At 46.3% G+C, this 14,431-nt stretch overlaps 1 protein-coding gene across 3 annotated transcripts in view; it reads right to left on the bottom strand.

The window, feature by feature from the left end:
- Positions 1-14,431, bottom strand: part of KLHL25 (kelch like family member 25) — a 51,260-nt gene that overhangs the window by 19,196 nt on the left and 17,633 nt on the right. Inside the window, exon 2 of one of the 3 annotated variants that reach the window (XM_081550458.1) lies at positions 13,060-13,109. The exons of the other annotated variants lie outside the window; for them this stretch is intronic. Coding sequence (XP_081406584.1) covers positions 13,060-13,063 — 4 coding nt within the window. The 5' untranslated portion in view covers positions 13,064-13,109. The remainder of the gene's footprint in view (positions 1-13,059; positions 13,110-14,431) is intronic. 3 annotated transcript variants of the gene reach the window in all.

Below are 14,431 nucleotides of genomic sequence, written 5' to 3'. Positions count from 1 at the left end.
CCGAGGGCAGCGCTGAGTGGGCAGCTGGGGCCCAGAGCTGACTCGTGTCTCGCTCAGCAGAGGATGCCTGCCTGCTAACGCCAACCCCCTCCCAGGCCAAGATCCTGAGATGCCCAGATACACCCAGCGGGCTCCTGCCCCCAGACGGCAGGCGGCCGGCCTGGCTCCACAGAGCAGAGCCGGGAGGAGGGGCGCCTGCCAGGCAGGCGGCCTCCCCGTCTGCCCCATGTCCTCTCAGGAGATGCCGGGACCTGAGCCAACCTTTCAGCAACAGCCCTGAAGCCCCAGGATTCCAGGGAGCGAGACACACACTGGCCCTAGTTTACAGACAGGAATACTGAGGCCCAGACACAGGGAGGGGACTGCAGTCTCCACCCAGGCCTGCAGGTACCCAGGGCTGCCCTTCAGCTCCGGATCAGCAGTGTGGGCGGTCAGGCCTGGGAGCCGGGGGGCTCCCGGGGCTGCGTGCCCCACCCTGGGCTCCTCGCCTCAGCTACAAGATCCCCAGAAGCCAAATTGTTCCCTCCACTGTGACATGTCTGGGAAAGTTCTCAGTGTTCCCCCAAACCTGCGAAACAGCACCAACACGCTCCCTCGTGCTCAAATCCACCCCTGCCACACACACCAGTTCACACGAGCCCTGTGGCCCCACCTCCTACACGAGTCCCTGTCTGACCCTCCCCACCACCCCCGACTAATGGAACCCCCACACCAGCCTGATTCTGCTTGGGTCTGAAACCATCCAGAGACCAGAGTTACCCTTTAAAAAGCATCACCTGGCTCACACCATACCCAGCTCTAAACTCACCAGGGACATCTCAGCACTCTCAGTAAAATCCCAGGTCCCCACCGTGGCCCCCGGGTCCACATATCCTGCTATTTCCCAACGAGCTGCCCCTCTGGGTGTGCTGGACGTGTCTCTGGCCTCAGGACCTTTGCATGTGCTTCTCTTCTGCCTGGAATGCTCTGCCGTCTACCCTGCTGTCCCTGAATGGCTCGCTCTCTCTCTTCCTGACTGTGGCCGCCTTGTTGAGGTCATCTCCTCCCCACACCTCCCCCACTTACAGCGCTTATCACAACTTACAATCACAGGCTTATCTGCCTTCTGTATCTCCGGCCCCCGAAGGCCAGGACCATGTGTGGTGCTAACTGACGGGACCTGGCACAGAGCGGAGACTCAGCTGGACTGAATGACCAAGACGAGATGCACACAGCGCACAGGCTCTCCTTGCTAACATCCGCTGCAGTGCTCGCACGGCCGCGCTCCAGGCTGAGACAGCTGTGGATGCTGCCAGGCTGACTGTGACAATGGACCCAAGTGACAGGCCCTTGAGCCAGCAGGGTGCCCCCTCCTGCTTTCCCTGACACCTGCCTGTTCTCAGGAACCACTCTCTTCCCGCTCCAGGCTGTTTAGACACGGGATCCATGGGATCCAGGGCTGGCCAACGTGTCGTATCCCTGGGGTCCCAGCACCCGCCCAGTCGTGGTGACGGGCCCCACACCCAGGAGGGGCCTGGAGACTCTAGTCTGCGGTGTTGACTCAGCTGCGGGGTGACGCGGCATCCGTCCCTGGGGCCGCTGAGAGGCTGAACACAGGCCGGGAGCGGAGCGCTGTCCCAGATGGGAGCTGCGTACAGGAGGAGCGTGGGGTCTTGGTGACCGCCGACCTGAGGCCATCTGCCTCTTCCTTTCCAGTGACCGGTACCAGTGACACATGCAGCCCTGTGCCCGGGCTGGAGGACCCGGAGACTGTGAGACGGAAGGTTCCCAGGGGTGGGAGGGGTGAGCGCCGAAAGCATGGGCCAAGTCCAGCGAGCTGGGTGCCTCCTGAGCAACACCACTGCCGTCGCTGCGGCCTAGACCACACGTTTGACCTGATGGATGCCCAGCATGCCTCTGGTCACACCACATGGGTGAGGGCATGGGGAAGGAGTGTTTTCTGGGGCCCATGAGGCCATGGCTGCCCTTGAGGAGGCTGGCGTGGATTCTCTTGGGAGAGGGAGAGGAAAAAGGGGAGGAATACTACCTACCGTTCCTCTGTGCCCTGCACTGTGCCATGCTCAGAGCTTCAGCTTCAGCATTTGCTGACAAGTGTAAAAGCTTTACGACTGGACTGTCTTCGCTTTCAACTGTGATCGTGTATTGCTTCTCCATGAGTACCTGTAAGACTTCTGTCTTGTCTCAAAACTAAAGATTTTAAGAAGGGGTAAAAACAACAACAACAACAGTGTGTTTGCAGAAGTCAGGTCTGTCTTGGCTCTTGGAAGCCTGTCTCCATGGCCTCCTGTCTTCAGGGTCCCCAGTAAGTCAGACACTCTTGAGCTGTAGGCATGTCAGGATTATTCTGATGACCTAAGCGTCACCCCAGGCTTTGATGGATACAAGGCACATAAATGACCTGCACAACACTGCCAGGCTCCCGACGAGTGATTTATCATCCTGCTAAGAAGTATTGATCCACCTCCTACAACACCTCTGCTCCTGTGACCACAGCCTTTCCCTGCAGGGAAGCGGTTAAAATACACCAAACAGAAGGGACGGGACTGATGGCAGTGGACCAGGATGGGGCGCTCACCTGCTCCCACCAAACACTAATAATACACCTACAGGCGGAAGGACTGACGCAGAACACCTACTGAATGCCGCCGTAAGGCCACAGACTCCTCAAAGGGAAAGAAAACCTCTGTGTAACCACGCAGGACAAAAGGACAAAGAAAGGAATCAGGACAGGGCCCGTGCCCCAAGGAGGGAGCTGTGGAGGAGGAAAGGTCCCTGCAAGCTGGGGAGTCCTCTCACTGGTGGGGAGATCAGACTAGATGGAGGGGGAGCTTCGGAGCCGAGGAGGAGGACAGCGTGGCAACCGGTTTGCAGAAGGCACCGCAGAGTAACCTGCACGGGAGGCGGGCACCACGGCCCAGAGCTCCCCCTGAGTCACTCATCGGCTGGTGCAGGTGGGGCTGGGTGCCGGCTCGGGTTTCAGAGGTGAGAAGAGGATGGCGCTGGCTGCGTGGAGATGGCCTGAAGAGGCTGGAGTGTGGCAACGGAGGGCGTGCTTGGGAGCAGCGAGGGCCTGCCAGAGAGGTAAGGCGCCATCTCTAGGGGGTGCCCCGAGAGAGGGGCCAGACTCTCATAAGGGCGTCCTTCCCTGTGACTGCTCCGAGGCAACAGGACACGGCCTGCAGGAGCTCTGGGGGTGGGAGCGAGTTGCTGCTATTAAGACCCGCAAGCAGGTGCCAAGCGCTGTGCCCGCTGTCCTGGGAGTACACAGATGGCAGCTGCCCCCAGGAGACCCATGTGGTGCTGGTGGTTTAGTCACTCAGTCGTGTCCGACTCTTGCAACCCCGTGGACTGTAGCCCGCCAGGCTCCTCTGTCCATGGGATTCTCCAGGCAAGGATACTGGAGTGGGTTGCCATTTCCTTCTCCAGGGGATCTTCCCGACCCGGGTGTCCTGCACTGCAGGCAGATTCTTTACCAACTGAGCTGCCAGGGAATTCCCAAGGAGACCCACGAGCAGGCTCCAAACCCTGCTCCTGCTGTCCCAGGAGTGGCATGGACAAACGCTGCCACTACGAGACCTGCAAACAGATGCCACGCGGTGCCCACGCCATCCCAACGGTGTGACATCATCAGATCCTGCAGCCACCAGGTGAGTGACCCACAGGTTGGAAAGTAATTACATCACAGAGGTTCTCCCACCAGAGGGTCCTGAGCACCTGGTCGGCTCCCCAGCCTGAGGGTCTGGCATTTAGGACGAGGAGCCCTCAGAGCATTTGGCTTTGAAGGCCAGTGGGGCTGGAGTGCAGGAGCTCCACAGGACCGGGAGAAACAGAGAGTCCACTCTGGGAGGGCACACAGGGTTTCCCATACACCGAGATCCGGCCCAAAGCAATAACTCCATAGGAGCCAGGGCTGGACCTACCTATGAGTCCTGGAGGGTCTCCCGGGAAGGCAAGGGCAGGCGGTGGCTGACTGCCCAACAGGGAACTGATGGCAGAGGCCAGAGAGAATACTGATCAGTGTTAGCTCTCCCAGAGGCTGCCGTTTTGGCATCAAGACCTGGCCTTACCCGGTAACCTACAGGCACCAGTGTTGGAATGCTGCAGGCCAAACAGCAGCATGTGAACACAGCCCCACACGTCGACAGACAGGCTGCCTAAAGCGGTACTGAGCTCCCCGTCACCTCTAAACACACCAATGGCCACCGCTCTGGCCGCTACAGGGACAAGACCCAGCTCCAAGAACCAGTGGGCAGACACCAGGCCTTCCCACCAGGAAGCCTGAACAAGCCCCAGGACCAGCTGTAAATGGAAAGTAACCTTTAAAAATTGTATAAAAATAACAATAAATAAAAAATCTCTAAAGATGAAAAGAAAGGACCACAAGATGTACCTCTGTAATAGAATGTACCAAAAAAAATTTAAAATTAAAAAATTTTTTTAACTTAAAAAATATACACTAGAAAGAATTAATAGCAGAATAACTGAGGCAGAACGAATAATTGATCTGAAAGAGATCAATTGGAAATCACTGCAATGGAAAAGAATAAAGAAAGAATGAAAACAAATGAGGACAAGTCTCAGAGACCTCTGGGACAGCATTAAACACACCAACAATGGCATTTTAGGGGTCCCAAAAGGAAAGGAACAGACCTGAGAAAATATTTGAAGACCTAATAGCTGAAAACTTCCCCAACACAAGAAGGGAAACACTTAAATCCAAGAAACATACAGTCTCATACAAAATAAACCCAAAGAGGAACACAATGAGACATATATTAATCAAACTGAAAAAAAATTAGACAAGGAAAAATTACTGAATTAGACAAGGAAAAACTACTGAAAGCCCAAGAGAAAAGCAACAAATAACATATAAGGGAATCCCCATAAGGTAACAGTTGGTTTTTCAGAAGAAACTCTGCAAGCCAGAAGGGAGTAGCACAATATATTTAAAGTGATGAAGGAAAAAAAAAATCTACAACCAAAAATACTCTATCCAGCAAGGTTCACAATTCATATTTGATGGAGAAATCAAAAGCTTTACAGACAAGCAAAAGCTAAGAGGATTCAGCACCGCCAAACCAGCCTTAAAACAAATCCTAAAGGAACTTCTCTACATGGAAAAGGAAAGGCCACATCTACAATAGAATCAAGAAAATTACGAATGAGAAAGCTCATCAGTAAAGACAAACACAAAGTAAAGGCAAACAAAGTAAATTAAACATCTACACATTAAATATAATATCAAAGCCAGCAATTGTGAGTAGATGAGATTACAAATGCAGGATACTGGCAATGCATTGGGAAAAAAAAGAGGCCAGCAAACTGGCACATAAATAGACTGTAATAGCAAAACCTCCCAGGAACCACAAACCAAAAATCTACAGTAAATACACATGTAATAAAAAGTGATCCAAATACAACAATAAAGATAGACATCAAATCAAAAGATTACAAAAGAAGAGAAGAAATAAGATCCACAAAAATAAAACAATTAAAATGGCAATAAGAACATACATATAGGTAATTAGCTTTTATGTAAATAGATTAAACGCTCCAACCAAAAGACATCGACTGGCTGAATGGATATAAAAGCAAGACCTGTAGATATGCTGTCTACAAAGGACACACTTCAGATCTAGGGACAAACACCAAGTGGGGGAATGGGAAAAGGTACTCCACGCAAATGGAAATCAAAAGAAAGCTGGAGCAGCAATACCCGTATCAGACAAAATAGACTACAAGAGACAAGAAGGTCACTACATAATGATGAAGGATCAATCCAAGAAGAAGATGTAACAACTGTAAATATCTATGCACCCAACATAGGAGCACCTCAATACATAAGGCAAACACTGACAGCCATAAAAGGAGAACTTGACAGTAACACATAATAGGGAGGGACTTCTCTGGACAGAACACCTAGACAGAAAATCAATAAGGAAACATAGGCCTTAAATGACACATTAGACCCAATGGACTGAACTGGTATTTCTAGAACACGGCATCCAAAAAGCAGAACACACTCTCTTCTCAACTGCACATCATACATTCTCCAACACAGAGTCACATCTTAGGTCACAAATCAAGCCTCGGTAAACTTAAGAAAATCGAAATCATATCATCATGCATCTTTTCCAACCACAATGCTGTGAGAATAGAAATCAATTAAAGAGGCAAAAAACTATAAAAAACACAAAACCTGGAGGCTTAACAATATGTTACTAAACCATCAGTGGATCACAGAAGTCAAAGAGGACATCAAAAGATACCTTGAGACAAGTGAAAACATAAATATGATAATCCAAAACCTATGGAATGCAGCAAAAGCAGTTCTATGAGGGAAGTTTACAGTAGTACAGTCTTACCTGAGGAAACAAGAAAAATCTCAAATAACCTAACCTTATACCCAAAGCAACTCGAGAAAGAACAAACAGACCCAAAGTTAGAAGAAAAGAAATCATAAAGATCAGAGCAGAAATACATTTGATCTTAGCCCAAAGGCCTAGAAATGATAAAGAACAGAAATAAATGAAATAGATAAGAAAATAGAAAAGATCAATACAACTAAAACCTGGTTTTTGAAAATGTAAACAAAATTGATAAATTTTAGTCAAACTCATCAAGAAAACAAGGGAGAGGGCTCAAATCAATCAAAACAGAAATGAAAAAGGAGAACTTAAAATGAACACCACAGAATGCCAGTAAAATGGGCAACCTAGAAGAAATGGATAAATTCTTAGAAAGATACAAACTTCCAAGACTGAACCAGGAACAAATAGAAAATATGAATAGGCCAGTTACAAGTACTAATATTGAAACCATGATTTAAAAACTTCCAGCAAACAAAAGTCCAGGACCAGGTGGTTCCCAGGCAATTCTATCAAGTATTTAGAGAAGAGTTAACACCTACCCTTCTGAAACTTGTTTAAAACACTGCAGAGGAAGGAACACATCCCAAGCTCATTTTACAAAGCCACCATCACCCTGACACCAAAAGCAGACAAAGACATCACCACTACACCGCCCCCCCCAACCCCTGCCAAAAGAAAATTACAGGCCAGTATCACTGATGAGGGGCTTCCCTGGTGACTCAGATGGTAACGCATCACCTGCAATGCAGGAGACCCAGGTTCAATCCTTGGGTTGGGAAGATCCCCTGGAGAAGGGAATGGCTACCCACTCCAGTATTCCTGCCTGGAGAATTCCATGGAGAGTGAACATAGACACAGAAATATTCAACAAAATACTAGCAAACTGATTCCAGCAATACATTAAAAGGCTCATATGCCATAATCAAATGGGATTTATCCCAGGGATACAAGGATTCTTCAATATTATACGCCACATTAACAAATGTCACCACATTCTTCAATGTCATATACCACATTAACCAACTGAAGAATAAAAACCATATGATCATCTCAATAGATGCAGAAACAGGTTTTGACAAAATTCAACACCTACTTATGGTAAAGACTCTGCAGAAAGTGGTCACAAAGAAAATATACCTTATTTTATTATATTAAATAAATATATTTATTAATACATATTATAACATATTGTGTTAATATATTAATACATTATATTAATACATTAATTATATAATATGGTATGATATTGTTATATATTAATTATATTAATAATTCATATATTAATTATATTAATAATATTAACATATTATATATAATATATTATTATATAACATAATACAAAATATATTAATATATAATATATTAAATATAATATATAAACTTTATATATATTTGTATATATTAATGTCTATATTCATATAAATATAAATATTTATATGAATATAGACATTAATATAGATATTATACATATTATATTATATTATATATAATATATAATATATATTATATAATATACAATATATTCTATATCATATAATTATATATTATATTAATATATTGATATATTAATATATTATATATTATATAATTATATATTGTATAATATAAAATATAAATATATAATATAATATATTAAATATTATAATATATAAACTATATATACATTTATTTATAATTATATAATTATATATAATATAATATATAAATATAAATATATTAAATATTATAATATAATATATAATCTTTATATATATAAACCATATATATTTATTTATATATTTATATGTATATTTATATATTTATGTATAAATATTATTATTTATTAATAATAATATTACATTATTATAAATATATTATATATAATATAAATATATATTATATATATATTATATATATATAATATAACATAATAAAGGCCATATATGACAAACCCACATCTAACATCATTCTCAATGGTGAAAACCTGAAAACATTCCCTCTACGATCAGGAACAAGACAAGGATGTCCACTCTCACCACTTTTATTCAATGTGGTTTTGGAAGTCCTAGCCACACCAATCAGAGAAACAAAAAGAAATAAAAGGAATCCAAATTGGAAAAGAAGTAAAACTGTCATTGTTTGCAGATGACATGATACTACTATACACAGAAGATCCTTAAGATGCTACCAGAAAACTACTAAAGCTCATCAGTGAATATGATAAAGTTGCAGGATACAAAATTAACACAAAGAAATCTGTTGCATTTCTATATATTAGCAACAAAAGATCAAAAAGAGAAATTAAGGAAACAATCCCATTAACCACTGTATCAAAAAGAATAAAACACCAAGGAATAAACCTACCCAAAGAGAAAATAAACGTGTAGACTGAAAACTATAAGACACTGATGAAAGAAATCAAAGATGACACAGAGATAGGATTAGAAGACTCAATAGTTAAAATGACTATACTACCAAAGGCAGTCTACAGACTCAATACAATCCCTAGCAAATTACCAAGAGTATTTTTCCCAGAACTAGAACAAAAAATTCTTAAGTTTGTATGGAGACACAAAGGACCCTGAACAGCCAAAGCATTCCTAAGAAAGAAAAACAGAGTTGAAGGAATCAGAGTCCCTGACCTCAGACTATACTATGAAGCTATGGTCATAAAAACAGTATGGTACTGGCACAAAAACTGAATAGATCAATGCAACAGGCTAGAAAGCTCAAAAATAAACCCCTGTACCTGTGCTCAATTAATCTATGACTAAGGAGGCAGGAAGAACAAGGGAGAAAAGATAGTCTCTTCAATAAGTGATGCTGGGAAAACCGGACAGCTACATGTAAAAGAATGAAATTAGAACATTATTTAATGCCATACACAAAAATAAACTCAAAATGAATCAAAGACCTAAATGTAAGGCCAGACACTATAAAACTCTTAGAGGATAACATAGGCAGAACACTCTTTGACATAAATCACAGCAATATCTTTTTGGGTCTACCTCCTAATGAAAATAAGGACAAAAATAAACAAGTGGGATCTAATTAAACTTAAAAGCTTCTGCACAGCAAAGGAAACCATAAACAAAATGAAAAAACAACCCACAGAATGGGAGAAAATACTTGCAAACAATGTGACCAACAAGGAATTAATCTCCAAAATATACAAACAGCTCCTGCTGCTCTGCATCCAAAAAACAAACAACTCAATCAAAAAATGAGCAGAAGATCTAAACAGACATTTCTCCAAAGAAGACATACAGATGGCCAACAAGCACATGGAAAGATGCTCAACATAGCTTATTATTATTAGACAAATGCAAATCAAAACTACGAGACATCACTTCACACAATAAAAAAGAATGAATATATGTGTGTGTCTAATTGAATCATTCTTCTGTACCCCTGAAACTGACATTATAAATCAACTATACTCCAATAAAATAAAAAAATATATAAAAATAAATGTTTTAAAATTGCCCCCCTCCCTCCAAAAAAAGGTACCAAATAACAAGGAGTCCAGCTCATCCCTTCCAGGCTCCTTGGAAAGTTACCCAAATAAACAAGAAAACAAGCCAAGGGGCAAAACCTTCAGAAGAAAACTTGCCAAGCTCTCCAAAGATTCCAGTGCCATTCTCAGAGAAAAAGGCACCGGAGGAGACCAGAGCTGCATTTTGGAGGTCACTCTTTGGGAGGTCCAGCTCTGCCCTGTATCACTCACCCCTCCCCGCCTTCCACCCCCAGCCAGGAGTCAGCGATTTTCTAAATGAGGGTGTCAACTCCATCCTTCCAGGCCAGAGGGAGCTGGAAAAGCTCAGGGCCCAGCTGAGGGGTTGCAGGCAATGTGGGTCTGACCCGCTCATCCACCACAAACTTTCTGAACAACTCCCATGTGCCAGGCAGGGAGACAGGTTCCCGCCCCAGGGGGGCTGCACGCTTAAGTGATGCGTGGAGCCAGGATGTGCTGGCAGGGAAGGGAGGCTTCAGACGGAGAAGCGGCAGGTGCAAAGGCCAGGTGGAAACCGCCGGCCCTGCAGGGAAGAGCAAGGCCAGGGATGGGCAGGGACACCATCACACGGGGCCAGGGACTTCTGAGCCCTGGAGCCAGATGTGCGCGTGAAGAATTTGCCTCGGACATCCCGGCTGTAACAAGTGGACCCCGGCCCGGAGAGGGGAGGGGCAGCATGCACTCTGGAGCTGGATCTCCCACCGAGGAACAGGGCCCCTGGAGACAGCCCAGCTCTTCCTGTGTGACCCTGGGAAAGTGAGTTCACCTCTCCAGGCCTATTTTTCTCAGCTACAAAAGTGATGATGAAAACAGCTGCAGCCTCATAGGATTGTTGGGAGAATTACACGAGACAAGTCGCTGATAAGCGTCGGGACGGCCGGGCCCTCTCCTTCTCACCCAGTCAGCTGTTTTATTACTGCTGCCATTACCACTGTCACAGAATAAACACAGAAGACACTTCCCCCAGCCTTGCTCCAACTGCAACCTTCACTTCTGAATAAAAGGTTTTTTCACTGTCCACTCTGTTCATTTTTAAGTTGTTTGATTATTTTTTTTCTTAACAAGTACAGAGTATTTTTTGTAGTCAGGAAAAACACTAAAGGTTTTCGTCAAGCCTGCTGGGTCTGGGTTACTTCTAGAACTGTGATAACAAAGGATTCCAACGCCATCAGGTAACACACCCACGCAGGGCCGCATGCTGCAGCCAGGGTCCCGGGAGGGGGCTTCCGAGAGGACGCCCCGTGAAGCTGCAGCCCATGTCCTCGCTCTGCCCACGCCTGGAGGACGCACGCCTCCAGGGTGCAGGGGCAGCTGTCCGTCCAAGTTTCAAGTGGAAAACAAACTAAGCGCCTCATGAAGCAGGCAGATCTCACTGCTAACTGAGAGTAAAGTCAGTATGACCACTGTAACAGAAGCAGAGCCCCAGATCATTCTAGATACAAGTGAATTGTCAATGGGGCCTTTCCCTAGATGCTTCTACTTTCCAATGGTCCTTTCTTTGAAAACAGAGAACCAAAAAAAAAACTATAAATCTATTCAAAAATTGTACATACCTGCACCAGTTTTAAAACTGTTGATATTTTCCACCGTGTTTACTTATTTTGATCTCATTTTTCAGCTTGGGATTGTGAAAGATTTCAAACCTGCAGGGAAGTCCTGGGAATTGTGTAAGGCACGCCTCCTGGTCTCGTGTGGTTAGAGCGTCTGCCGGGTGCTGCTCCGCCCCGCCCCAGCCCACGGCCTCACCCCATCCTGGCCTCATCACAAGCCCCAGCCCTCCTGCAGGGCACTGGGCTGGCCGCCGGGGCGGTTCTAGAACACTTGGTTCAGCCAAGTGGTGAGGCTGTCTGCCTCATACACAGCTCGGCAGTAAGTGGGGCTTCTCTTCGGGCAGTACAGAATACCCTGTGTCAAAGAGCAACCCCGAGAGGGGCAGAGGCCGCCCCTGAGGTCACCCCTACAGGGCAGAAGCCCAACCCTTCCACACCCTCTGACGAGGCACCCTGTGGGGCAGCCAGGGACCTACCTGTGGTCCTGAGGTCATGAGCACCAGTGCCACCGCCAAAGGGTCTCACACACTTGAACACACTCACACACACTCCCAGGCGGGCAGTGACCCTGTCCACCCATAGCCAAAGTCAGGAAGGGAAAGGGGGTCCCAGAGGACCCAGAGGGGTGAGCAGAAGCCTCAGGGCCTTCTCCACGTGCTCCGGCCTTTTCACTTGATGCACACGATTGTTAAGCACACTTGAAGTGTAGCCACTGAGCTCTCATGATTGATACAGCCAGGTCCCAGGCGGACAGCGGTCTCTGGTTGTCAGGACTATTATTCTGAGTTGATAGATGCTGTGTGGACAGACACCAGCTCCACCGGGGTGGGCGGGCTACCCCCGGAGGAAGGGTCTGGGTGGCACGCTGCCCTGGCATTTCCCGGGCAACAGGCTTTCTTCCCAGAAGAGGCAGAGGACAGGAGGTAAGGGGTCAAGGCCTGTGAAAGGCTGCTGAAAGATGAAGCAACACCTGTTGCAAAGAATCAGCAGGGAATTTGGTCGGGAAGGGAGCCAGACAGAGCGCCTGACTACCATGTACCCACACTGCACTGGGCATCTTACATGGAAGATTTCATCCTCATAGCCAAGCCTGACAAGGTGACGACTCGTTTTTAATCAAGATGGGCAGGGCTGTGCTGCGCTGCAACAACCAGCACCCCCGAGTCTCAGTGGTGTTGGAGGCAGAGACATTCCTTGCTCATGTGACGTGCTCTGTGGGTTAGCTGGTGCTGGAGGGGAGGGGAAGAGAGTGCTCTTCCCATCACTGTCACTCCCGGCGACCCAAATGACACCATAGCGCCAGCCACCATGCCACTGGGAAGAGAGAAAGCTCTGGCAAGTGTGGCACTGGTGCTTGGCTTAGAATGACACACATCACTTCTGCCTCCATCTCACTGGCCAAAACTAGGCTTCCCAGGTGGCGCTAAGTGGTAAAAGAACCCACCTGCCAATGCAGGAGACTTAAGAGACATGGGTTCTATTTCAAGGTTGGGAAGATGCCCTGGAGGAGGAAATGGCAACCTACTCCAGTATTCTTGCCTGGAGAATCCCATGGACAGAGGAGCCTGGCGGGCTACAGTCCATGGGGTCGCAAAGAGTCAGACACGACCCAAGTGACTTAGCACGCACAGTCATGCGGCTTCACTCATCTAGAAGAGCATCAGAGGTGGGATCCTACCATACGGCCTCTCAGTTCTGTAATTTACAAATAAGAAAACAGCAGCTCAGAGATGAATGGGTATGACAACAGTATTACTACTAATAAACCATAGCAATGAGCACCAACTATGTACTAGGCTCTGTACTGAGTACTTTTTACAGGCTGGGACACTGGACAAGGAGATGTGGAATGACCCTGTAATTACTGCCAGGGCCACACGTCCAGCCCAGCAGATGCAGCCACGGATGGTCAGTGCCCCTTTTTCTGCCCAAGACCCCCTCCTCTGGGTATGAGCTCTATGAACCAAGTGAGACAGGCCACCAGGCACACCCCAGAGCTCAGTCATTATACTGAAAAGACAACACAAAAGAGAAGGCGAAATACAAATGATGAAGATCCGAGGAATCACAGCCCCAACACAGACGTTCTCATGGGGGTGAGGCAGTCAGGAGGTGGTGGGCAGGAATGCTGTCCTAAGGAGGCAACCACTGGTTCTTGAAAGACAGAAAAAACTCTTACTTGTTTTCGGTACAAAGCACAGATACAGGTACTGAACACAGACATACAGTGTTAGTCGCTAGGTCGTGTCTGATTCTTTGTGACCCCATGGACTGCAGCCCACCAGGCTCCTCTGTCCATGAGACTCTCCAGGCAAGAATACTGGGTGGGTTGCATGCCCTCCTCCAGGGGATCTTCCTGACCCAGGGACCAAACTCGGTCTCCTGCACTGCAGACAGATTCTTTACCATCTGAGCCACCAGGAAAGGTTAAGTATATCCTTATAGTATATGTGGTATTAAAATTTATGTGGGGGAAGGGAAGGGTTGAATGCAATTAGTAATAAAAGGTCCAAAGAGGTTTGTGGTAGGGAGGTGATTAAGGTTGAGAAATACTGAAAACAGAGTAACTGTTTTCACTTTGGCTTCTTATTTGCAGCCTTTATCCCCAAACATTTTACATTGTTGCGGTTACGGAACACTATTTTACATTGTTTTTACCCATTCACATAGATAGTATGCTCCATTCATCACTGAACACAGATTGATTGGGGCCTCCTGTGTGCAAACACTGGGATGAACCTGCTCAGTCTCTCTGGGATTGCTGGCTGTAATTTTTAATGTCTGTGCAGTATAGAACCACCCTGACTTACTAATTCATTCATCCATAGTTTTGAATTTGTATCCAACAGTGTCTTTGTACTGTGGTGTGCTTGGTCGCTCAGTCACATCCGGCTCTTTTGTAACCCCATGGACTGTAGCTCACCAGGTTTCTCTGTCCATAGGATTTCCCAGGCAAGAATACTGGAGTGGGGAGCCATTCCCTTCTCCAAGGGATCTTCCTGACCCAGGGATCGAAC

The sequence above is a fragment of the Giraffa tippelskirchi genome, chromosome 12 (genome assembly GCF_054371585.1).
Source record: "Giraffa tippelskirchi isolate mGirTip1 chromosome 12, T2T-mGirTip1v1.2.pri, whole genome shotgun sequence".
Classification (NCBI taxonomy): Eukaryota; Metazoa; Chordata; class Mammalia; order Artiodactyla; family Giraffidae; genus Giraffa; species Giraffa tippelskirchi.
Note: the sequence above shows the minus strand (reverse complement) of the source record. Positions and strands in the feature narration are given on the sequence as shown.